At 39.3% G+C, this 26822-nt stretch overlaps 1 protein-coding gene across 1 annotated transcript in view; it reads right to left on the bottom strand.

Annotated features, from left to right (window-relative positions):
• Nucleotides 1-25072, bottom strand: part of LOC108666628 (calpain-9) — a 123452-nt gene extending 98380 nt beyond the window's left edge. Inside the window, exon 1 of the mRNA XM_047880987.1 lies at nucleotides 24576-25072. Within this exon, the coding sequence (XP_047736943.1) occupies nucleotides 24576-24957 (382 nt within the window). The 5' untranslated portion in view covers nucleotides 24958-25072. The remainder of the gene's footprint in view (nucleotides 1-24575) is intronic.
• Nucleotides 25073-26822: the final 1750 nt, after the last annotated feature.

The following is a 26822-nucleotide window of genomic DNA, read 5'->3' as shown; positions in this document are numbered from 1 at the left end:
GTTCAAAGTTCAAAAGAAAGAACCATTGTAAGTCCCTTCAACGTCGTTGAAACACTTCTGTACTTTATTTGTCGGGAAATCATTTTATAGCGCTTGCAAAAATAGCGTTATTCAGAAACGGCACATGTCTGACAACCATTTTTTTTATATTTCACATCAAATTAGTTTTTTAAACTTATCGATGTGTCTTCAAAATATAGTGAAGAAATCTATAGGTGACAAAGTCAACAAATTATTATCATTGAATTCTTCGGCATCGTTCCAATAATTACTTAACGGACTTGAGAGGTTTTCGACGATATGGGATATGCGGCTGATGATAACCTGTGTAACGTTTGACATGTGTAACGTTTGACATGTGGAACGATTGGCATGTGTAACGTTTGACATGTGTAACGTTTGACATGTGTAACGTTTAACTGTTTGACATGTGTAACGTTTGACATGTGTAACGATTGACATGTGTAACGATTGGCATGTGTAACGTTTGACATGTGTAACGTTTGACATGTGTAATGTTTGACATGTGTTCGTTAGGAAAACTGGTGCTAGAATATATTTTAACGATGCCTAAAACCCGCATGAATGACAAAAAAAAAAAACAATTACACGCAGATATGAAATTATGCTTACTAGTCCAGTACTTGTAGGAATCGAGTAACGAATGTAACCCCGGCCATCAGTTACATCTTTGTCAAGACTAATATGATTGGAAGAGTATTCAACATAATAATGTTTGCTGTCACCATTATGATGTTTGCTGTAACCATAATGATTTTTGCCGTCACCACAATGATGTTTGCTGTCTGCTCGCCGTCAAATCTTTGTTTGTTCGCACACAGTTTGATTATCAGAGCACGACGATCAGACTCCGCAAGCAAACTTACCACGGACCACAATGCTGATCAATTTTCAGAAAATCGTGATTTAAAAACGAAAATTTGGACCCGGTTAGAAAGATTAATATTTATTCGGACGTTTCGAAACTCATTCTCACATTTGCACATTGCTTTTAATGAAATATTCAAAGAATCTTATAATAGAACGTACGTAGCCCAATAATAACGATAAAAAATTGTTAAAATTTACGTCTACATTTGAATAACTGGAGAATAATAAGTTGAATTAGACTAATTTGATATAAATTAGTAATAAATAAGCATTGAAACCGAAGGAAAAATTAATATTGTACCGAGCAAAATTAGTCAATTTTTAAATAACTCGAGCATCTCAGATAAATTTTAATCTGTTAAGATTAATTTAGAATATTTTCAGCTATGAAATAGTAAATAAGTGCTGCGTATGCAATGTGAATTCATTCAATTTCAAATAACTTGTAAAGTGAAATTTCAGGCACTCAGGCTAGTGTCGTTGCGTGTCTGCCTGCACTCGGCGTTTTATTTTTGCAAGGAATTCACGCTGAGGAATTCAGAAGGTTGTTTTTATGTCACTTAATTCGGTGATCTACCATATCAAATAGTCAATTATTAATAATATTATTATTAATAGTCAAACAATTAATTTAAATAACAATTCACCTTGTTCGTTTACACGCTTCATATGTTGATGTGTCCATGTCGACGATTATCTTCAGTCTTTTATAGAAAAAGATTAAAAGGGTTCAATTTGTACGAGATTTTCAGCCAGAGAAATTCTTTCCATGAGGTGTTCATTAATATTTGTGTTTAATGAGCTGTTTTATGAAGAATTTATTTGTTAGGATTTTCACGCTTTCTTACAAAATAATATACGCAGTTAGAAGTTTATGACAACCTGCCTGCCACAGAACGAAGAAAGGCCCAGCCACAAAAACAGCAACCGAGATCTACGGATAAGAGCCCTGCGCTCTGCTGCACATCAGGGCCGGCTTGCAGGATACATGCACGTGCATTTTACTTCACACTAGCGCTGGCTTTCGAAAATTTTAATGTCCCTGCCTTTCAGGAGGCGCTTCATAAGCCACAACGTTTCTCTGAACCTCGCGCATATTTCAGTCAGCGCTGCACACTTGACAGCTGGCCCATCGAGTGCCAGCGGCTCGGCTAAATATTTTCAACATGCTATTTCAAGTATGGGAAAAGCCATATCTTCGCCTGTTGAATATACGGTCATAAAAAAATTATTTCCCTCTACGCACTTCATGAAGGCCGAAAGGTTTGCTGTCGTATGCCGACGCTCTGTGCCGCCGATTGCGCGCGCTAGCGGCATGATAAACGAAGTAAAAATATTTTACATGTTAGGTTGAGCCTAATTTCCATGATCACGGAGGATGTTAAAAAAATTGCCGAGATATAAAAAAAATATGAACACATCTCATTTTTTGGATGAGCAAAACTTAATTTTTTACAAGTTAGTCTAATTTACGATCATCTTAACAATTACGACCACCTAAGTATTTTTTCAGATTGTACTATGACGTCATTTACTGCCAATGCTTAACCAATTAAGCTAAATTTTTCAGATCATCAGAAGACTGTTTGCTTCGAGGAGCAGTTATTATTCTCGGCCCTACCAGAGGCGGTTTATGCTAGGTTTCAGTGGTTTTACTAAAGCTAATAACTTTTTCTTGGTAGGTTCAGATGCGAGAAAATTAATCGCCATTCGTAATGTTGCCCATTGGAAAAAAATGTCATTAATTTATTAGAGAATCGCTGATGCATTGGGATAAGGTGATGGGGACATGCATGACATTTTGAATAAATTACGTTCATTGCTCAATTACTATGTTCAACCTCTTGCTTGTGACTAATACTTTTAGAAAGCTCATTAGACCATAGATTTTTCTCCGTGAAAATTTGTTTACAATTTAAAACATCATAAACAACAGAGAATTTAATGTTTCATCTGTTGCTCCTCGGGAACGGCGATGCCCAGGACAGGGCCGGGGGGTGTTAGCCCGTGACCCGGTAACCCGAATTTCGGGACCGCAGCCCGCGCGCTGAGATGCCTAATGACGTCTTCCTGTTGGGGGGGGGGAGGGGCCCCAGCCTCACGACTTTCTCCCCACGCCCCATGCGTAGCTAGGAGACGCCGCGCTGCAGTGTCCCCGGCCATAGGTTGGGATGGCCGTATTACCGCCGGCCATAGGTTGGGCGGCCGTATTACCGGCGGCCATATGTTAGGAACTGCGGCCGTATTACCGGCGGCCATAGGTTGGGAACTGCGGACGTATTACCGGCGTCCATAGGTTGGGAACTGCGGCCGTATTACCGGCGTCCATAGGTTGGGAACTGCGGCCGTATTACCGGCGTCCATAGGTTGGGAACTGCGGCCGTATTACCGGCTGCCAAAGGTTGGGAACTGCGGCCGTATTACCGGCGGCCATAGGTTGGGAACTGCGGCCGTATTACCGGCGGCCAAAGGTTGGGAACTGCGGTCGTATTACCGGCGGCCATAGGTTGGGCACTGCGGCCGTATTACCGGCGGCCATAGATTGGGCACTGCGGCCGTATTACCGGCGGCCAAAGGTTGGGAACTGCGGTCGTATTACCGGCAGCCATAGGTTGGGAACTGCGGTCGTATTATCGGCGGCCATCAAGCGACCACAACTGAGATGCTTTGCGGAATTAAAAACAAATATGGAGTCATGAAGGATTTTAATCCAAATATTGGCTCCAGTTTTTAACAACAATGCACGGTGGTACCCATTGATTCATAGAATTAATATACAATTTGAATTACGTCGCCCTGCATTGCAGTCTCGAGGCATGATAATTAAGACAAAATCAGATATATTTTTATAAATATTTATTCATATGCAATTTTCAAATAAAATCGATATCAAACCACATCTGTTAATGGCACCGCATATGAATTGATCATAATTCAAAGAAATTGAGAACAACTCAAAATCCAGTTGATCAGGTTTATAGTACGGCTTTCCAAATTCAAATAAACTTATAACTAATTTTATATTTAGTTATTATTATTAATATTAATAATAAACTTAAATAAATTTTATTCAAATAAACTTATAAAAGCACATGATTTTAAATAATAATAATTTTGAAGTGGTGACCGCATGGCTTCCATTTCTACAAAAATGCCGTCGGCACGAAACTTTGTTATTAAGAAAACGAGGTTAAAAATCACAGTTCACCGAACATTTCGAACAATTTTCCGTGTCCAGTCACGGAAGATTGTTAGTGATGAACGATCAATGATTGAAAAATGAATAAGAATCAAGAGTGTGCGACAACACCATGGAAAGTCGACGTTGTGATCATGATTCTGCATTGGAGTATCTGCTTTCTCATCAGCACTTCGCTATCATCGTAAGTTTCGGCGCGGAAAGATCGTGGCTTCGGATTTGTCGCCATGTTTGAGCAAACATTTATCTCGCCACACGAAGCGCGAACAAATTTCGATACAAAATCAATTATTATAAGGTCTCCAGCACAGTGAGGTGTCTATTGAATTTCATGCTATAGTATACTGAGTAACCTAGCATTAATATGTCTCATCAATAGGTAATCACGCTGAATAGAGACGAGCGCAATAAAATTCAGTTTGAAACATCACATTAAAACATACACATCTAAACGGGAATGATTTACAGAACAAAATATGAATACAAACATACGTTAAATGCATAATTGGTAACAATCGTAATAAACGTAATTTTGTGAAATAATTGTTGTGTGAATAAATGTGAGATGGGATTCTCGATATTTCTCGCTCTGCTTGGCACTGTACGTATAACGTACTGGTAGTCAGTCTAGTTGCTAGGTGCAGAATGCTCATATAATACAATAACGAAATCCATTATTTTCATAGGGAAATCAACCTCATTTATTGCAATGTATGGCAAGAAAAACGTAGTTCATCAAGACTGGCATCTCCAAAAATGTCAGTCTTATGAGAGAAAATTATGAGCGTTTAGCTGGGAGCGGAAATGCAATCAGCTGCAGCCCGCAAAACTTCTCACTTCAGAGTTCCGTACGAAGGATAAATGTGGTTCATTTTCTTCTCACCGACACACATAGATAAGCGAATCCTTTAGCTGGAATCAGGCAAAAAATAATGTAAAAAGTGACCTATATCCGTCGTATTATGCAAGAACGCATCCTCCAATTGTGATGAATCATACATTAGTTCCAAATTAAATAAAATTCGTGAGATTGACGGAGTTGAATAGTTTCAACATGTTAATCGTACGTAAATAAGACAAAATGATCGTTCTGATTCCAAGCAATGAAACTTATATTTTCTGTAACGAAATTTTTTCGAAAAAATGGGCTATCTGTGGAGCTCCGAAGTCATACAACAATTGAAGCTCAATTTACTTATAAGCTGTCATTACTAAAGATATTGTTTTGCTTTTGACAGATGCGGCAGAACTTAAAAACCAATTATTCAATGCACATAACAAAAGAAAAATGAAATCAACACTTTTCCGATGACATTTTTAGTCTCCGTGTCAAATAAATCTAAAAAATTGCTTGTGCTGAACAAATGAATAGTGCAGGGAGTCATAAATTATTTTCATTCTGATGAGCAACTAACAAAAAGGAATTATTTGAAGCGGGTTTCTTCTGTCTATTTGTTCCAGTGCAACGTATTTAAATATTTCAGCTGCAAACAAACAACACACGCAGCCAAATTTGCCCAATCGTTTTTACCTCTCTCAATTATGTTGATTTTAATCTCAATATTTTACCTGTTGGGCTTTCATATAGTATTCACTTTAAGACTTCATCGCCGTTTTAATTGTATTATATCGATCATGCACAAAATAAATTATGAAAGCAACTCATACAGACGCTTCAATGTTTTCAAAAAAGCTACGAAATGTCTTCTTAACATAACATAGTGATCTCGGCGCTGCAGTGTAGGCCTGATGTGGCCTGTCGCCGATTCTTTTCCTTTTCGTGCCTTGTTCACAGAAGATCTAAAATCGTGTCATTTGACCGGATCTTTTAACGACTGACGAAAGATTGAAATAGCTACTCGACTTCCACCGGGTTGCTTTCAAAGACATTATCTTCAAAGACATTATCGTATCCAGAGAGTACTAACTATCAGTTTGTAACGTTACATTCCAAGAAGTCATACTGACGTAGAACTTTACAGATGCATTACTAATGCATCTGTAATTATGCAGCAGAACTTCGTACTAATGCATATTACATGAATTAGTACGTATATAAATGTCTTGTATTAAATTCTCGTCTTTCCGTACATACGAAGAAATAACTAAAAACTGATGCTCATATTTTTGCATAAAATAGCGGACGATACATCCAGGAATTAGCATGGGCGCCGGTCAGGTCCAGGTTCACGGGCAGGCGCGAGCATATCAATTAAAACGGCAACAGCAACGGCCGGCCAACGGAACTGCTCTGCTGACCGAAAACAAAGAAACAGATCTGGCGCTTCAGAAATAACGGCATCAACCTGAATGTTTTTCGTTCATATTTTTATTGACACGTGATTTTCAATTATGAGAAAAAATATAAGAAATCAAAATATAACAACAGATATTATATAAAAACCGGAATAATACAAAAATTTAGGATTGACACCAACCCAAAGTATCGTAAAAATACAATAGCACAAAGACAAAAAGAATTAAAATAAAAATATTTCTAGATATTTCCAACGAAACATGCGATTTAACTCAGGGAATATGCTTCTCGATGCTAATAATGATGACGGAGAAAATCAAGGATTCTAAATAATAATAATAATAATATTCTTCTAATAATAATATTCTATATATAGCAATATTCTCCTTTCTAGGGAAGAAAAATCGTCAAAATAAAGGGGCAAATCTTTCGTTAAACAAAGTGCCTAATAATAATAATATTCTTCTAATAATAATATTCTATAAAAAAAATAATATTCTTCTTTTTAGGGAAGCAGAATCGTCAAGTTAAGGGGTAAATTTTTCGTTCAAGGTGCCGCGGAGTCCTGGATTAGAGCCGCGGCTAAAACAAACACCGCCTGGCAAGCCGGAGCAACCTCGCGCTGCCGGCAGGCTGATGACCAAACTGGTGCCAGTTTACCTGAAATTTTTTCTTATTGAAAATCCTTCGGTGTAGGCAATGAATGACACTCAGTCAGTCGGTGTCATGAGCCTGAAATTACTTGGTGCATCAGGAATGTCGGTGTCGTGTGCCTGGTATTGATAAACTAGTTATCGATACCTAAATTCAACCGGGCATTAGTTCATGAAGATATTTATATGAACAACGCATCAAAATATTAATCAATGTATGTATATACTTGGGAGAAGCCATGCATATTTTTAATGGCATTCATACTTAATTTTGTTCCTGCCATTTAATGTTACCTGTTATTTTAGACTGTGAGTTTAGTTCAAAATATCCGGAAAAGTTTTAAAGCTATTCGTCCGTATTTTGATTACCAGGTTCACGCTAGCGACGAGCCGAATGAGCTACGTTCACTCCAGTTTTTTTTATTGATGAGCGTCACAGTAGTGGCCGAGAATCCGTATCGCGAATTTTATTTGAAAGACCATTCATTTTCTTACCTCAGGTACCCGTTTTTCATGTCTATTGGTTGATTGCCACCATGGTACCTCTCTCGATTTCTTTCTGAGTGTCGAGTAAGCGTATTGTCTGATAGTTCGGAAAGGTTGCCCTATTTAAAGTGCTGCTATAAAGTGCTGCGATAATACTAGGCATGAACTGGCTCAACAGCATTGGCTGGGATATAAATTCTTTCCATTTTTACATTTTTTCCCGTGTTGCTGGGATTAATGCTGCATATTCTACAATTGAGTTTGCTCCGTTGCTTTTGTTAAGTTTATTATTTTTGTGAGAAGGCCAGCTGATGGGCTTAATTTTTACCTATTCAAATAAACCTTGAAATTTGCATCTCAGGCTGTATCAGTTTTAATACAACTTTCACTATCGCGTGCAAATATGGCGGATAGTCAATATATGTGGAAGCTCTCCCGTAACCCTAGTTTCTGAAAAAGTTATCATCGTTTTAAGCAATGAGTGAGAGAATTATAACCATGAACACAAGCTTCATAACCGTGAACACAGCCGATGTACCACATCGTCTTATAGGTTAATGAGCAATGTGTCACATTTTATTAGGGTAATCATAAGTTTACTCGGCATGCATAATTTCACCTCACTGTCACGGACTGCAAATAATTAGCTTCACTCGCCTGCAAAACTACATGACAGATCTGAGTGACGTCAACACAGGTTGCCGGGATGTGTGTCAACAGGGCCAGCGAGCAGTGCAAGCTGCCGTGACAGTCCGTTAACGCTGTTTACTTAAGCCGCCGTCCGGCCATCTTTGTAGCCATCTCTCGGTTCAGCATTCCTGCGGCTCAAGTGGTAGCCTACAAGCAAATCTTAGCGGTCGGCGAGTCTGCGTGCATATGTAGCCATTAAATATAACTTAATTGTCATCCTCGTGGATGTTGAAAAAATTATCCTCATTGTTATGGGTGGTTAAAGTTGTCGGGATATTTAGAGTCAGTTGCGACTGCAAGAAGTGATGCAATAAATAGTATATTGCGGTGACGATCAATTGAAGTATTTTAATCACTTAAGCTTCATAAATTTTCATTAATGGCGCCAAGTTCACTCAAATGTTTGCATTCAACCAACAATCCAACTCAAATGACAGCTTATTCAACAAATTGCATAAATAAATAAACAAATAAATTAATAAGTAAATTAATAAATAATTAATATTAATATAATATAATAATTTATTTATTAATAAAATAAATAAATAAATAAAAAGACCTTCGCTCGCGACGTTAAAGAGATCACTCTTACAGCACCGCCGCCATCGCCGATCTCGTCTCACCTCGACCACCATCAGAGATTTTTTGCCGTGAACTCGTCTCTATATCACAGCTTTCGTAGTGTCGTCTGCACGAGTGGAGCCGTTAAGCCGAAGTCTTGCCTTTTTTGTAACAAGAAAACAATTAGATATTTTAACATCAGAACGGCAGAACTACGAACTGTCAGCACGGTCACGGTGCTTCTTCCGTGCAAGCTGTGCTAGGATTTTTCTAATCAAATTCTGTAATTTATGATGAAATGACCGCGAAGTGTACAAATGAATCACATACATGGTGATGATGCACGTTGAATTATAGTTTCTTCGAAGAACATTTGATCTATCGATAACAATGTCTTTTCTCGATTCACTCATACTTAAAGCAATTTGTGATCAAACATCTATTCCCAATAATGATGCTATGACATCAGATCAAGATATTTTGATCCAAAAGAAGCGTCACTGTTAGCGTCACCGTAAATGTTAACATTAATCACGCGTCTTATCGTCTTATAGAAGCACGCGTCTTATCGCGTCTTTTGTGGAGGACAATGGCCCGGAAGTTCAAACTTTCTTAGCTGACAAGAGAACAAAGGAGAACTGATCCCTTTTATAAAGCTGGCTGCAAGTTTTAAATTAAGAATAGTAAATTAATCATGGCCGAAGAGATTAGAAAGAGAAACCGTCTCCGGAATTGTAAAAAGCATTGTTCATATGACCAAGATATTTGTACGCGTACAGTGTTCGGGAATCGTTGAATGGATTGCAAAATAAGGTGAATGTAGAAATGATATACATCGTCTTGAATTTTACAAGTAAATAGCTGAAAAAAATTCCGCGTTGAATCTGAAAAGAAGAAATACAATTATGTGATCGTATACGTTCATTTCCATGCATTTTTCAGTTGGTTTCAACTGATGTTTGATACAAACGTTCACAGACTGACTCTCACGGTCTTATGCAAAACATACATCATTGCACTACGCAACGAAATAATGCTGGGCTTGCGTATTGCAGATAAGCGAAAATTTTGTATATTTGTGTTCTATTTCATTCTAGAAGACTTTTAGCTTATCCATCAAATTTTACCATCGCAACGGAGTCATCTTCCCTCACATTATCACTGGAATGATATTTAAAGATTTAAATATCAATTGACACAAACAGGCTTTATCTAAAGTGCGCCTTTAGCGCTGCATTACATGCGGCGACATTTTAAACCAATATGGACAGTATCAACATGCAGCTACTGCTTTCAACAGCACGACCTACAAGAAACATCCATCATTATAGCCGTCTGGAGAATAGATTTTTAGTGTCACTTTTCCGAGCATTTCTTTAAACAATGAAATGGATTAATAAACATTATTGTAACTAGAATGGAACTACTTTTAATCATTCTTTTTCCCGCGGAATTACTGCAAAACTCTAAACAAAATAACGAAATAAAAGAACGATTTGTTTATCTTGTAATGAAAGTTTGAATGACTCCAGAAATTTGCTTGTAATTCTGTATAAAAATTTCCGTTATGATTATCCATTGTGGCACCTTGAGATAAGCTAAAGACCGAAGAGAATAATTAAATATTGAAATGTAATTCCAATAATCCAAGGCAAATTCAAACATTAACCATGATCCAGTTTCCGCGATTCTTCCAGCGATAAATTAAATAATGCGAAGTATTTACAAAGCAATTCTCACATACGCTCAGGAGATAAAATTCTGATCGCTCATCAAGCAATTAGTGAACAAAGCGCGTCAATTACTCAATGAGGAACAAGATTCAGAAGATCAATGGAGCAGACGAGAGACTGGGGGAAGCTAAAGGAATGACTTGCACTTCTGGGTGGTGACTTGCAGAGTGATAAAGGTAAGGTGACTAAATCACACCCGACACCAGGTGACTAGATAACACTTGACATCAGGTGACTAGATCACACCTGACACCAGGTGACTAGATCACACCTGACACCAGGTGACTAGATCACCTGACACCAGGTGACTAGATCACCTGATACCAGGTGACTAGATTTCACCTGACACCAGGTGACTAGATCACACCTGACACCAGGTGACTAGATCACACCTGACACCAGGTGCCTTGATTACACCTGACACCAGGTGACTAGATCACACCTGACGTCAGGTGACTAGATCACACCTGACACCAGGTGACTAGATCACCTGACACCAGGTGACTAGATCACACCTCACACCGGGTGAATAGATTACACCTGATGACAATGCCTGGCTTGACCAATAAATAAATCAGCCATTACACCCGGCCTGCTAATTAGCCCTTAATGGCTATAAGTAAACCCAGCAGCCACAACGACCACTAACTTAATTGGATGCAGCCTCATTATAGTGCTCTTGAATTGAGCAATTACGTCTACAACTGAATTATGATTGTCATAAGCTCTACAATGGAGGGAGCTAGATAATAAATTCATATAACAGCTTATTTACCGAATAATAATATTCATTGTGTAATACCTATATGTTATATATAAATTTTAGAGTGGTAACTGGTCGGCCGGTCTATTGCTGGCCATTAGCGCTCATATCACATGGTTCCCGGTCTGCATTTAATTATAGTTTTTTTAATTTTGAATTTTTCTCTCGCATTCTTGACTTGGAGATTTATGCACAAAATGTGTTCATGAATATTCTAAACAAGTTTGTTATGTTAATTATATAATAATGATTCCTCAATGGTGATTCGTCATAAATAAAGATGCTCTTGGCTAACTGCATAGTAATTTAATACAATGGATGATTAAGGAATGAAGAATTGGAAACTAATTTTAATCAAGAATTTGGTTCAGCAAAATTGAAGAATCAATTCCAGCAATTGTCATTTATCAGTTATTTGTAGAAGAAAAGTTTTAATAAAATTATAAGAAATGTAATAATATAATACCAAATACATATAAGGCGGAATATGAGAATATGATGACATAAAATAAAGGGTCGGTTTTTCAGCCCTGCAATCAAAATTCAGTACAACCTCCCCTAACAAAATTTAGAGTCGCCCCAGCTTCTGGTAATCCAAATCAGAGGCTGCCGCGTCTGTAAATTTTATTAGGGTCAGGTTCTGATTACCAGAATCAGAAGCTGATACGCCTCAAAATTTTGTTTGGAATATACGTACTGAGCCTAAACTTTGCCACGCGTAATTTCTTGCCTTAATTTGATTAATTCGACGCGTCCTCTTAAGTAGAAACTTCTTAAGCCACAAAGCGGGCAGACAAAGCTCTCTCCTGTGATACAGATAACCTCGTGACAGCAGAGGTTAATTTCGTTCCTGACAATCGAAAACTTCTAATAACCTGAATAAATCTACGATAAAACATAATAACTGTCGCAACAGCAGCGAGTGAATGAAACGTGGCGCAGTAGCAGTGGTAACGGAAATAATATCAAAATTTATTAAGTTATGTGTAATCAGCCCGCGGGTAAAAGACTTGGAGGAAAATTGGAAAAATTGTATCTTCTAATATATTCGTTGAAGCACGAGTATAGTAATAATTTGACGATGATGGTAGCAAAAAAGCCGAATTTCTCTTTCAGTGGAATAATATCACGAGGAAAATTTTATGAAAAATATACGCGTTTTATTCATGCCAATAAATGGAATCGATCGTCGCCACAACACTCGTCGCCGCGCACGGTACAGTCGCCGCGCACGAGCGATGCGTGTCGCGCAGTGCAAAGTATGCGCGCGTCAGCATCGCGCGCACGATGCGTGGCCAGCGAGCACAGCGGCGTGGCATAACGGGCGATCGGTGGCGTGACAACATCACGGTGTGGTAAACACATCCAGTTTAGTAAACGGTGTGGTAAACACAGCCAGTTTAGTAAACGGTGTGGTAAACACAGCCAGTTTAGTAAACGGTGTGGTAAACACAGCCAGTTTAGTAAACGGTGTGGTAAACACAGCCAGTTTAGTAAACGGTGTGGTAAACACAGCCAGTTTAGTAAACGGTGTGGTAAACACAGCCAGTTTAGTAAACGGTGTGGTAAACACAGCCAGTTTAGTAAACGGTGTGGTAAACATAGCCGGTTTAATAAACGGTGAGGTAAACGCAGCCAGCTTAGTAAACGGTGTGGTAAACACAGCCAGCTTAGTAAGCGGTGTGGTAAAAATTAAGTGCAGATGACATGGTCCCAACGCCAACACTGAGCGTCTCTGATTTTGCATATAGATATTCGTGGTGCAGATTTGCCATTATTTGCTTGATTTATTGACCATTGTTAACAAAAATAGTGTTATAAATATTCGCACAGCCTCCAAAATGTACGATATGTTCGTGGGTAATCCTTCCAAATTCAGATAATAGTTCCACGAACCTGATGTCCAGTCGGTCAAAGGCAAACCTGGCATTGCTTATATTTCTATGAAACGAACAAGTTTAATTTGTGTAATGTAAGCCTGATCTCCTATCGGGTATAATTTGGACAACTTGCGAACCAACCGGATGTAGCGTAAACTGTTTTGTGTGTGAGGTTTTAGTGATATCATGCATATTTCTCTTGCTTTTTCGAAGTCACAATTGAAATTTATAGCCGAAATATTGAAGAACCCGTTACCTAGAATTAGTAGACAGACATCAATTTCACGGTTAGATTTCAGGTCGTTCCAGAAGGTTTTATTTAAGGATTCAAAAGCGCCTCTCGGTCAGGAGCGTGATTTATAGTGCACTTTTTTCACTTCATAACATTTCATATATTTCAATGATAAATACAATTAGTATCAAAGATTATTGAACATTATTGGGAATGCGTTAGAGGTGAAACTTTTGCTCCCGATTCAGAGGACCCTACCGGCAGCTCGTGGAGATTCACTCGTAGAATTAAATTTCCTCAGTAAAAATCTTGCATTTTCATTCAAGCCTAATCCAACTTGTTTAAATTAAATTGAATATGAAGTTCACTTCATAAAGTTAATTTCTTTACGTGAAAAAAATAAATACAAAATTTCTGAGAAGTGAAGTCTCCTTCAAAATTTTTGAATCGATTGATTGAATAAAATCACATCAAATAAATAAGAGAAAATACCAGCAGAAGCATGACATCGAAGCATTTATACAGGAGATGTCGTCGTGGGTTTGGTATAAGGAATAACTTTCACTTTCTGATCGCGTCACATTAATGAGCAGGAAGTGTGTGTGCACCGTTATGCTCGAGGGACCGCTGTGCCCGGAGCTTACTTTCTTTCTTACTTTCCAGTTTACTCGTACTACTCACTTTTCGGAAACTTCTGAAATTAATATTCTTCTATTTCTGACGCTTACTCATTCTCATCATTATGATAGGTATTAAAGAATTGATGTCACTTATTTGCTTAAATCGCAAGTTAACTAAAAACTTAAAAGAAAGGAATAGTCCACAAAAATTCATATCTTTATAGAAAATAATCGAACTTTTTCTATAAATATATGAATTTTTGTAGACTATTCTTTGCTTTAAATTTTTAATTATGATAGGTAACCCATTACGGTCAACAATATTGAACAGAACCCATTTGGATACATGGTAATATATTTTCGAACGCTTTCTCATTACAAACGTCGGCCTCCTGGGGTGAATAATATGAATACTAATATCCTTTTATAACCAGCGCATCTCGTGATTAGAATCGTAAACAAATATAGTAGAAACTTCATCGGTGATGACATGTATGCATGTATGTTTAGAATTCAAATGAAGAGAGAAGACACAACCAGAAAATTTCTGTGGACAGTTAAGGGTATGTCTTGATTTTTTAAAACCATATATATTATTTAATAGTCAAGATATGTGAATTTTTCGAATATACTGCATGGTAAGGGAATCGGGATTTAGAATTGACCAACAATATTATCAAACATGTAAGCCAACTACTCATAAAATAATCATTTAATTTAAGATTTCACAAATACTTTACTACTAAGGCTATTATAAATATAAAGTCAAAATACACAGCAGATCACAAACGACCCATAAAACACACGACGCTTTTAATATATATCATGCCATAAATCCTTGCCACATTCGTGGCTTATTATAATGATTCGATTATGCAAGCGCGTTCATTAGTTCAGTTCAAAGTACATTCACCCCTTACAAATTCACGAAGTAGAATCCGGCCGTAGAGAGTGCCTGGAAGCATAACAAATGCATTGAAGTTAAAGACCAGAGAAGGCACGCTAAAACTTCAACACAAGTCACTCGGTATCGCTTGGGGCGATAAAACGTTCGTTGCCTGAGGGTGCCACCTTGAGAGGTCGTCTACGAGCTTCAGCGAAAGAATATAAAAATATTTTTGTGACCAGCGATCGGGTGGCTTGTCTTGATCAAACATCCCTTCAACTATTGTTTGGAATACCAAATCAGTGTAGATTTATGGAAACCATACATAATTACACGAAAAATTATAAGTAATACAGACAGAATCACGGAGAATAATCAACAATCATTAAAACACTTGTATAAAATATTAGTTTATTCATGGACCAAGGAAATTAAAAAGGGTTAAGTGAATTATACTAATAACTTATTCTATTTAATATTTCACTATCACTGGAATATCAGTTGGCAAATGCACTACGATTAACCAGTGCCCGGAGCGCGACGGGGCATTCTATAGTGAGCTATAATAAAGCTGCCCAGCTATCCGTATCCGAACGTCACCACGACTAGACAACACATGCATGCTGGGCATGTTGGATATCTTCGTTACAGACTAAAGCAATGAAAGGTCGTTCAAATAACCTTTAATTTTAAAATTTATACAGGAAAATGTAAAATTTAAATTTATATTTGATTTGAGCTCATATGAGATCTGTTGTAAGTCAAACTCGAAGCAACTCATTTAGAGCTTTGATCCACAAGAACGCAATATTCTAAAACAAGATAACACTTCTATAGAAAATACAAAGAACGAAATAACTGGACATATTCATACATGAAATGTCACACGTAAAGCGGTAAATTGATGGATACTTACAGAGAATGAGAATAGCTGTGAACATTGCAAGAGTCGAGCCAGTTCTGCTGATAGTCGATACTTTTCGATCAAAGTAACATACTGGCATCCACTACGGTACGGAATAATATGTACATATGAAGAATACATTAGAAACTTCACGACAAGATCAGAGTACAACCAAAGTATACTAATCTTTCCAGACATAATCCATGAATTCTACCTAGACCTCTCGATTGAATGTTATAAATATTTTTTTAAATCATAGAAATTTCGATAAAAAATTCGAATAATTGAAAAAAACGACTCAAGGCCGCGATGGAAGCCGCATAAATGAACGTTCCACAGTCTGGAATAAGCTTCACACTGTGGGACTAAATCCATCAATTGTTCCATTACATTTACAAAGAACTGTCATGACAAAAAAATATTCTTTGAGGTTCTATAGCCGCAATTAAATAAGATGGGATTGCACTATACAGTGTGGTGTCATTGTGTAGGCCAGGGATGAGGAGTTCTGATGCAATAGCGAAACCGTTCGTTAATTCAATTTCACGAGCGTAACGGTAAGGTCGTCAGTAGCGTTGTTCTGTAACGAAAAGATCTAAACAAAGCCTTGAGAGCTACAGACACACAAACGAAACTGTTTCCAAAACATAAAAGATCTAGCAAACCTATCTCTGCGTTAACTTTGCTTAACCGTGTACCGTAAATGCATTTAAAAATGGGTAACAACAAACTTGTGTAAACTGAAATCGGAAATGATTGAAACTCAATAGAAGGAGGCAACTTATGCAACGTATTCACTTGTGTCGGAAACATTTTGTTTCACGAGGATGAAATAAACTGAAAAATCGGTGTGAGATGCACGCAATCTTGAGAACGGTGGACAATACGGTGGTTTTCACTGGTGCAGTTTTGCCGTTGAATGACGTCTTTATACTCTTGAGAGCTTAATTAGGTAATTCTCCCATGCAGGATCCATAGAGGAGGCTACAACCTTATGGCGGAACTTGTCAGAAAGCTTTTCGACAAATTTGTTTTAGCCAAGCGCCTCGCACGGAACCGCTGGCATGAAATTAGCGAATTCCTTTGCGAGTGCGCTTGAGATGGTTCCGTTCATGGAATAGAGCTTCAAAAATGTCACAATTGTAATTTTTTTAGTAATTAAGAAATAACTTCATGAACAGGAAAAAATTAATTAATATAATGATTTAATGATCTCACACTACTATATCTTATAATTAATAAGGTGCTGAGAAAAATTTAAAAACAGTAACATTCAAATCAAATTTCATTAAAAGACATCGACAGGAAAAGCCCCTTCTTGATCGCCTGATTAGTTTAGGATATCAATATCAATACAGATCCATATAGAAATTATTGACGGACACTAAGCGCACTACCAAATTCTTTAGACGAACTGCGATCCTAAACTGACAAGACTGCAACTGACGAGATAAATTCAACTCCATCTATTCTGACGGTAACTCATTACCGGACTTCAAATGCAAGAACAATTCCGGAGTTTAACGACCACGGGTGGGAAACATGGATGGCAGAGAGTTTCCTAAATACCAATACCAGGCGAGTCACTGAACCAAGAAACATTTTAAGTCACTGACTCGTGTCACTTTTGGGTCACTGACTCGTGTCACCTTTTAGTCACAATGGCTTTTGTCACTTTTAAGTAACAGACCCGCGTCACACTTCAAGTCCCTTTTGAGTCACTGACCCGAGTCACTTTTTAGCAACAGGCCAGCGTTACTTCTAGTCACTTTTGAGTCACTGGCCGAATCCCTTTGAGTCACTGACCCGAGCCCCTTTTGGGTCACTGACCCGTGTCACTTTTTAGTAACAGGCCCGCGTTACTTCTAGTCACTTTTGAGTCACTAGCCCGCGTCACTTCAAGTCACTTTTGAGTCACAGGCCCGCGTCACACTTCAAGTCACTTTTGAGTCACTGGCCCGAGTCCCCTTCAGGCCACTGCCGTGTCACTTTTTAGTAACAGGCCCGCGTTACTTCTAGTCACTTTTGAGTCACTAGCCCGCGTCACTTCAAGTCACTTTTGAGTCACTGGCCCGCGTTACTTCTAGTCACTTTCGAGTCATTGGCCCGCGCCACTTCAAGTCACTTTTGAGTCACTGGCCCGCGTTACTTCTAGTCTAGTCACTTTCGAGTCATTGTCCCCGTCGCACGACACATCACCCAGCAACCAAAGACTGTCGTGATGACACCCATTTCCCCGTCGCACGACACATCACCCATCAACCAGAGGCTCTCGCGATGACACCCATTTCCCCGTCGCACGACACATCACCCAGCAACCAAAGACTGTCGTTATGACACCCATTTCCCCGTTGCACGACAATCACCCATCAACCAGAGGCTGTCGTGATGACACCCATTTCCCCGTCGCACGACACATCGCCCATCAATCAAAGACTGTCGTGATGACACCCATTTCCCCGTCACACGACACATCACCCGACAACCAGAGGCTGTCGTGATGACACCCATTTCCCCGTTGCACGACACGTCACCCATCAACCACACGTCATCGTGATGACACCATTTCCTCGTCGTGCAACACATCACCCATCAACCAGAGGCAGTCGTGATGACACCCATTTCCCCGTCGCCCGACACATCACCCGACAACCAGAGGCTGTCGTGATGACACCCATTTCCCGTCGCACGACACATCACCGACAACCAAAGACTGTCGTGATGACACCCATTTCCCCGTCGCACAACACATCACCCATCAACCAGAGGCTGTCGTGATGACACCCATTTCCCCGTCGCACGACACATCACCCAGCAACCAAAGACTGTCGTGATGACACCAATTTCTTCGTCGCACGACACATCACCCATCAACCAGAGGCTGTCGTGATGACACCCATTTCTCCGTCGCACAACACATCACCCATCAACCAGAGGCTGTCGTGATGACACCCATTTCCCCGTCGCGCGACACATCACCCATCAACCAGAGGCTCTCGTGATGACACCCATTTCATCGTCGCACGACACATCACCTGACAACCAGAGGCTGTCGTGATGACACCCATTTCTCACTCCACACACCGCAGGCAGCACAACCCTGCACTCCACACACCGCAGGCAGCACAACCCTACACTCCACACACCGCAGGCAGCACAACAGAACAAACTTCACAGAAGCGTTGTTGATTCTTCTGTTGTGAAGATTGTTCTGTTGTTAACTTTAATTAGCTTAAGCGCGCCACGACTGAGCGACTGAACGCCTGCAAGCGTTGCGGGATCAAATTAATGCATATCAGAAATAAGGCCTTTTTTGCTGTTTAACTCTTTTAGCTTTTCTTTTTGACGCGTTTAACTCAAAATCGAACGGTAGTATCTTACAAGAAATTTTAACTCAAATTACTTTTTACAGTCAGAGGCAGAGTATTCGAGCACATCACAATAACGTCTACAATAAATAGAAAGTATCATTTCTATCTTTAAATCTATACTTCACTGAATAATAACAATTCTGTGATGCGTACAAAATGCTTTCATATACTGTATAGTGCTTCGGATGTACGAACGTCTCGACTAATTACGTACGCGTCCACTTCTCAACACGTGAGCGTAATACCTAAACATGTACGTACACCTGAGAGCGCTGTCAGACTGTGTAATACTCAAAATGTGTGTACTGATAATTAATTTAATACTTTAGATCAAAACTACTTTGGATCAAAACTTCTTTGGATAAACTACTTTTAATCGAAACTACTTTGGATCAAAATTACTTTGGATCAAAACTACTTTGGATCAAAACTACTTTGGATCAAAACTACTTTAGATCAAAACTACTTTGGATTAAAACTACTTTAGATCGAAACTACTTTGGATCAAGACTACTTTGGATCAAGACTACTTTGGATCAAAACTACTTTGGATTAAAACTACTTTGGATCACGACTACTTTGGATCAAAACTACTTTGGATTAAAACTACTTTCGATCGAAACTACTTTGGATCAAAACTACTTTGTATATATGCTCGTCGACCAAGCACTCGCCATGTGCAATGTTGTTCCAGTAACGCGTTGCGCACATCAATCGTCATGATAAATTTTACGATCTGGCACCGAGATTACCGTCAGATGGAAGACAAAAGGGAAAGAGAGCAGTTCACCTTGAACTCAAATTGTTCTACTCTGAAGTGATGAGCGAGGAACACGACGACTGATGTCTGCCGTATCATTTCAAAAGCTTTCTCACGCACCACACTAAAAAAAATATAAGTGCAGGGCTGAGACGGGCCATTTCTTTGAGCGGTTCTATCGAGGAACGTTATCGTGCTATCAGCGTCCAGAGATCCAGAGATTGACTCCCACAAGATTTGACCCCAGGCTGGAACCTTCACAAGTTGGCCAAATCAATTCGACGGATTCGTCAAAGATTTATCAACATTTTTTCAATGAAGCAATCCGGCTTAAAATATTGTGCCGGAAAAAGAACTACCTCATTTAAACGGTGATGCAAGTGCTGATACTTGCCGCAATATTTTAAATAGTAAAAAATATAAGCAAGCATTAAATATTCAAGCAAGAAAGCGCAATAGCCCTTAATCTTCATTAGGAGTATTTAATCCACTCAACAACTTATAGTAATCTGCAATAAAATAACCGAGTAAAAACAAAAAATAAATATATACTCACTGGGTACTTATTATGCACGACAGCGACATGAATGATATCGCACTCTTATAATTGCAGCTATGAACTACGCACTTCAGGCGCAGGAGAGAGAAGAAGTAATGGAAAGCCCGTCGACATCTGACACCATCTCAAATCTTGCAGGAACCCAGCGTCCATAATTGCCATCTTGGACGACGCGCGCCATTTGCGCCAACGTCGCACGCATTCGTACGCTTTACGCAGGAGAAACCGGTAGACAATTGGCCGGAGACCGACGAACAATTGACCGGAGACCGGTAGACAATTGACCGGAGACCGGTAGACAATTGACCGGAGACCGGTAGATAATTGACCGGAGCGGTCACGGCGTCGTAGCTTGCACCGCTACTTGTCAGAGCTCAGCTCATGGGAAGCTACATTCAAAGCACCAAGAAATGATACTCATGAGCATATGATTCGTTTCAAATAACGTGTCAGTGGAGCTGGCTCTTTTATACGCAAAATGCACGCGTAATTTGAGGTACATCTACGATGTTAGGGACCGCCTTACTCAAATAACGCCTGGAACTTATGATTATCATAATGTATGACAATAGATCCCAGGGATCAGAAGTGTTTAACATCCAGCGGCGGAGACGAGGATGTCTTTACCAATGATGATTGGTAAAGACAGACTAGCGCGCCTGATGGGTGCAAAAATAAAGACGCGGGGCTTTGCGCGGCGACTTCAATCGTCGAGGAGACACGTGTATATATACACGAGTTATAATATATATTTATATATAATGACTGTGCCGTGCAGTGGCATGAGTGGTAATCGGTATCGCGCGCGGTCTCGCGATGCCGTATTGGCATCACGAGCAATAAAGGAATATTTAAAGTTAAGTCAATAAACTTAATGTTTTGGGCCTCCATTAAGCCTGTTGCCTTTAGAAAAAAATCTTCAGACATTCAAGAGCTGAAAAATTAAGGATATGAAGAAATTCGGCGCTTTGCAATTTCGGCATCGTCGGGAAAATCAGCATCGTCTCGTGAGAGCAAGCGTCCGCAAATTTATCAACAACATCTGCATATTTTTCAACCAATTTCCTCGACGAGCGCCGTTTTTAAATGACCAACAGTACAAAACATAGCATCCTTAAGCGAAAATCTTTAGTCGCCAACTATTATGTATCGGAAGCTGCATATGAAGTCTTGATGGCCACTTCCGCGGACGCAAATGACCGCTGTCCACAGGTCCGGTAATCCGGCCTTGTCCTTGCTCGCTGTCCGGAGTCGCGATATCAGCGACAAGCGCCATGACGGCCGCCACGAGGACATGTAAAGCAAACGTCCCTAGAAATAGCCAAGCCAAACAAACGTCCCTATAAGTAAATATAGCCAAACAAACGTCCCTATAAGTAAATAGCCAAGCAAGGCAAACGTCCCTCGAAATAGCCAAATAAAGCAAACGTCCCTATAATTAAATAGCCAAGCAAAGCAAACGTCCCTATAATTAAATAGCCAAGCAAGGCAAACGTCCCTATAATTAAATAGCCAAGCAAGGCAAACGTCCCTATAATTAAATAGCCAAGCAAAGCAAACGTCCCTATAATTAAATAGCGCAGCAAGGAAAACGTCCCTAAATAGTTATCGTCCATAAATTTAAGAAAAGCGAATAATTTGGTGTAAGTTAGAGAATATCGCGTGAGATCAATCGATAAATGAGGATGTTACACATAACATATACGAATATTGTATTATAATTGCATTTGCACCAGCTCAAATAAAAGCTTTCAAATTACAAACCAAAATTTATCTAGCACCAACATACCAACAGCCTCCGTCCAAACGAGCAAAAGACAGTCAGTAGTTCCGCACAGTGAAGGTGCAAAAAAATTTCCGAATTTTTATACACCAGTCAAATATCATTCCAAATATTATGCACTTCAACAAACAAATAAAAATTAACCACCCACGTTACGGTACCGTCAACAACTGAACCAAAAATAGGTCATTAAAGCCACTCGCACGTAAGAAAAATTTTACTTTGCTCTCCCATCATTAACGAAATTATTGAAGTGCATCGAAGTTAGTCACATTTTTGCCGTTCGTTACACACAAACTAAAGTCGTCGCATCCTACATAACATCTCCGGGATGGTCGTCTACATAACGTAAACGAGTGACTCGCTCGTTAGCACGGTCAGTTTTCGTCGAGTCTCATTAATGTTAATGAGTGTGAGGTCAAATTAGAGACAACATATGTGGCGTAACATTCCTGCTTGCAGCTGACATACTGACACTTGAAACTGTCACGGTGCTGACACAGTGACACTTGGAAGTCACAGAGCTGACACAGTGACACTTGGAACCGTCACAGAGCTGACACAGTGACATTTGGAACCATCACAGAGCTGACACAGTGACACTTGGTACCGTCACAGAGCTGACACATCAACACTAGAGAACGTCGCAGAGCTGACTATTGGTCCCAATAGATCGCAAAATAACAACTGTTGACAGTCGAGCAAGTGTGCTAATTGCTGCGAAAATTAATAACCAAATTTGCGATGTTTCTAAGAATCTAAGAATATTTTCCCTTTTATTTAGAAACTGCCAACAAATATTGGTAGTTACTATTAACTGATGTTGCTTTAAATCCCCAAGCATGATGGTCGCACAGAACAGGTAAGAGCGCTTGCCGCGATTAGTTTTATCGGTTCAGCATGTAAAACATTTGTTTAAAATTTCAAATAGTCAGTTTAGCAAACAAACATGTTTAGTACATTTTTTTAAAATCGATCTAATCGGTTTTAATCTCTAAAGTTTAATGTTTTCTCATTCATGCAAGTCTTTGCGTGAATGAAGGCAGTGTTTTTAAAGATGTTGCAACATTAACAATAAATCATTTTCTAATCATGAAGCATCTGAAAATTATCGATGATAAAATATGTCATAAAAAGTTTTTAATACATAAACACATCTGGAATCCCAAGTTCAATACCCACGAGGGTTACATTTTCTACTCCCCACCAAACGGGGCATTGTAAGCTGAGGCAGCATTGTCTTCCGGCGTCTTAATCACACAGCAAATATCGCTCAGCGTTGAGCGGAGATTGAGATCAAGTTCAGTCACGATATACTATGCAACAATAGTATTTTTCACGGAATAAAGTATAATGAACAATTAAATTGAAAATACGCATTGAATTATTGAATTATACACATTATTATTATTGAATAATTGAAAATGAAAAAAAATTAAATTTAAATTTTAGCAAATCTGTAAATCGAAATGTTTGCGATATAAAATACGCAAACACCTGAGATGTACCGCACGCGATACGGAGTAGCGTGTACGCATCACACCATTCAGAATGTCAGGAAGATTCTTCCGTGATGAATATCGTGAATGCTGCACATGGTGCTAAATGGCAGCAACATTCTGCTACGTCAAATATTGTGAATGCAGCAGATGCTTTAAAAAAGGTGCCTTTAATAAGCTGAAACTTTAGAGAAAGTTCATTTTCATTTATCCTCGTAGCGCAAGCTTCAAATTCAAGGAAGATGTTCGTTCGAGACCATGACATATTTAGCTAGTTTCCACATGCTATTTAACGGCTTCCACAAGCTCTCTAGTTTCAGCTTGTCTGAAGTGCAACGCTGCCTATAAGCTTGTCTGCGTATAAATACTAGCTACTACTACTACTACTATGTATCTCTTTGACTTTGACCAAGCTGGACGAAAAGAAATTCATTTCTTATCGAAAATTATGTCCATTTCTCCGTTGATGATGGATGGTTTTCGTTGGGCACACATAATTTATAGTCGGGTTGATATCGGGAAGTTAACAATCATTTTAATTATTCACACAGAGAAATACAAGAGAGAAGGTGAGAGAATACAAGTGAAGATTCATTTTTAGGGAACCAATTAAAAACACGGTACATGAATTTCGTATGGAGATTTCAATAATACGTAAAGTAAAATTAATCTTAAGATTCACAATAACAAAAATATGACAATTTTATTTTATGGCAGACGAAAGAAATGCTCCAAACATTACGCATAGAAATCTCTGTAACTAAAAAAAATAGAGTCTCTATATTAACGACCAAGTTTCAAGGAAATTTCTTTCGCGTCAACCGTGAAAACAAAAAAGTCTTACTCACCTCCGTTGCTGTGAGACGACGAGTAACCGCTCGCAGGATGCTTACTCTGGCGGATGGGGTAACCATTGAGGTAACCATTGGGGTAACCATTAGCGTGCCCGTTGAATTTGGAATGGGTTAAGCCCCAGTTGAGCGCACCGTGGGGATGATTCTTCAGCGACGTCCCCGTGTACGGGCTGAGGTACCCGTTATTATACCCGTACCCGTTCACCCCGTAGCCATTTACCCCGTGCCCGTTAACCCCATACACCGGCAATATTTTGTTCTTGTTGTTCTTTTTTAGCTTGCACACTCCCACATAGCAAATGATGACCCAGAGGATGCAAATGAAGACGATGATGCTGATGCATATTGTCCAGATGATTGCATTTGTTATCTGCATCGTGAATGTTTACCTTGCATTACTCAAGGCCAATGTTATCCGTTATTATCATTCTTCACATCACATAGGTTCACACATCACTTGAATTCGCACATCATTTCAACGTTGAATGATCTTATCGGTCATTTAATGTTGCTGGTCACTTTAGGCTAACATCGCCAGTCATTTTGGCTCAAATTTCGTTATAGTTTATACTAAAGTTAAAGGTCAAGTATCTTTTCTATTATATTATTCTTTTCTATTAATATTTCTGTATATTTAGGGTGATACACGGAGACACCGACACCCGGCAATCACTGTGGAGTTCCCCCACGCCCCCCGAGGCGGGGCTGTGGCACATGGCGAGGGGTGGGCTTGTCCTGGGGCCGTACGTGTCTGCAACCTCTGGGGGAAAAACACGCCTCATTAGGGAACGAAGAAAGAAAAATATTAAGATTAAAGTAAATTCAAGAATCATTAATTTTGGATGGCATTTTTTGAACACGCTGAAGGGCAGAAGTCAGCCATAATAAAAAAGAACGGAGATTATTGTTATACAAAAATAGGTAAGATTATTGAAGGTAAACCGTAAATCGGAGACGAATTCGCACCGACGCTTTAACGCTTCAAAGACTTTGATACTTCAAGAGTCAGGTTTACTGAAGACCCAAAATTTGAAGTCCTTAATTCGAACCGTTAGTTTGGGCTAGTCGTGAACTGAGCACTGCCCTAGGTAACTAGTGGTAGTGATATTAATATATGTCCTTGGGGGACACGGGGGGGACGGTTAACCTGCCAGGGGAACACGGGGAATAGTTAACCTGCCGGGGGAACACGGGGTACGGTTAACCTGCCAGGGGAACACGGGGGACGGTTAACCTGCCAGAAAGACACGGAGGACACGGTGAACGAATAACCTGCGAGGTTGGCAGAGAATCAGTCTTGCTGAGGCTGTAGGAAACCTGCTCATTCGTGCACGAAATGAACTCGGGAACAGCGCGTATGACATACAGCGTCGGCATGACGCGACATGACCAAGCATGACGCTATGCAGGTCTATGTTGCAGACCTACATGACCAAGCATGACTGCCATGCAGGTCTATGTTTGTAGACCAGCATGGCCACGCATGACGCCATGCATTAAGTCTCTCCTATAGCTTCCGCGACGCCACATGATTAAGCTCAAGCAATTTATGTCTTAATGGGAACAGAACTTCGTATTTACAGAATGTATTTCTTCTCAAACTATAAAGAACGGAGAATATTTGCTTAAAAAATTTCAGTGGATATCTAAGCTTCGGGGCAGGCGATATTTGTTCCCGCTAAGTGAGTTTCAAAAAGAAAATTCAGAACAAATTATGTCAGGCAGGAAATCCCAACATGAATATATATTTATTTGATAAGTTTTTCTCATATAGACATAAAAAAATACGAAACGAATAGATCATTTACAAAAAAACGGCTTTGTATAACAATTGTAAATATTTCGGGAATAATTGCGCTAATAATAATTGAAAATAATTGATGCACTAACAGTGTTGTATAGATTACAATCAATTTTTGTAAGTCGTATCCCTTTTCAAATCGATATTAGGTTCTCATCTGCGACGCTCACTCTCAGTCCAGATAAAAGCTGCCCTTAGAAAACATTTCGCGCTCTCTTAACAGCAAATAAACTTTAGCGAAACAAAAGCAAGGTTCAAACATACGCTCTCGTAACCACCAATATAAAAACAAGAGCTTCGGGCACTAATAAAAGAATGAAAGGTAAAACCACCCCGCCGGCCATAGCTGTTGAAAGGGGCGGCAGCAGAGGTGACTGTTGCTGTTGATGTAACTGTTGTTACTTCAACAATAGTTGAATTTCATGGTATTCATGTTCATT

This window comes from Hyalella azteca, unplaced genomic scaffold (assembly GCF_000764305.2).
Source record: "Hyalella azteca isolate HAZT.00-mixed unplaced genomic scaffold, Hazt_2.0.2 contig6751, whole genome shotgun sequence".
NCBI classification, from domain to species: Eukaryota; Metazoa; Arthropoda; class Malacostraca; order Amphipoda; family Hyalellidae; genus Hyalella; species Hyalella azteca.
Note: the sequence above shows the minus strand (reverse complement) of the source record. Positions and strands in the feature narration are given on the sequence as shown.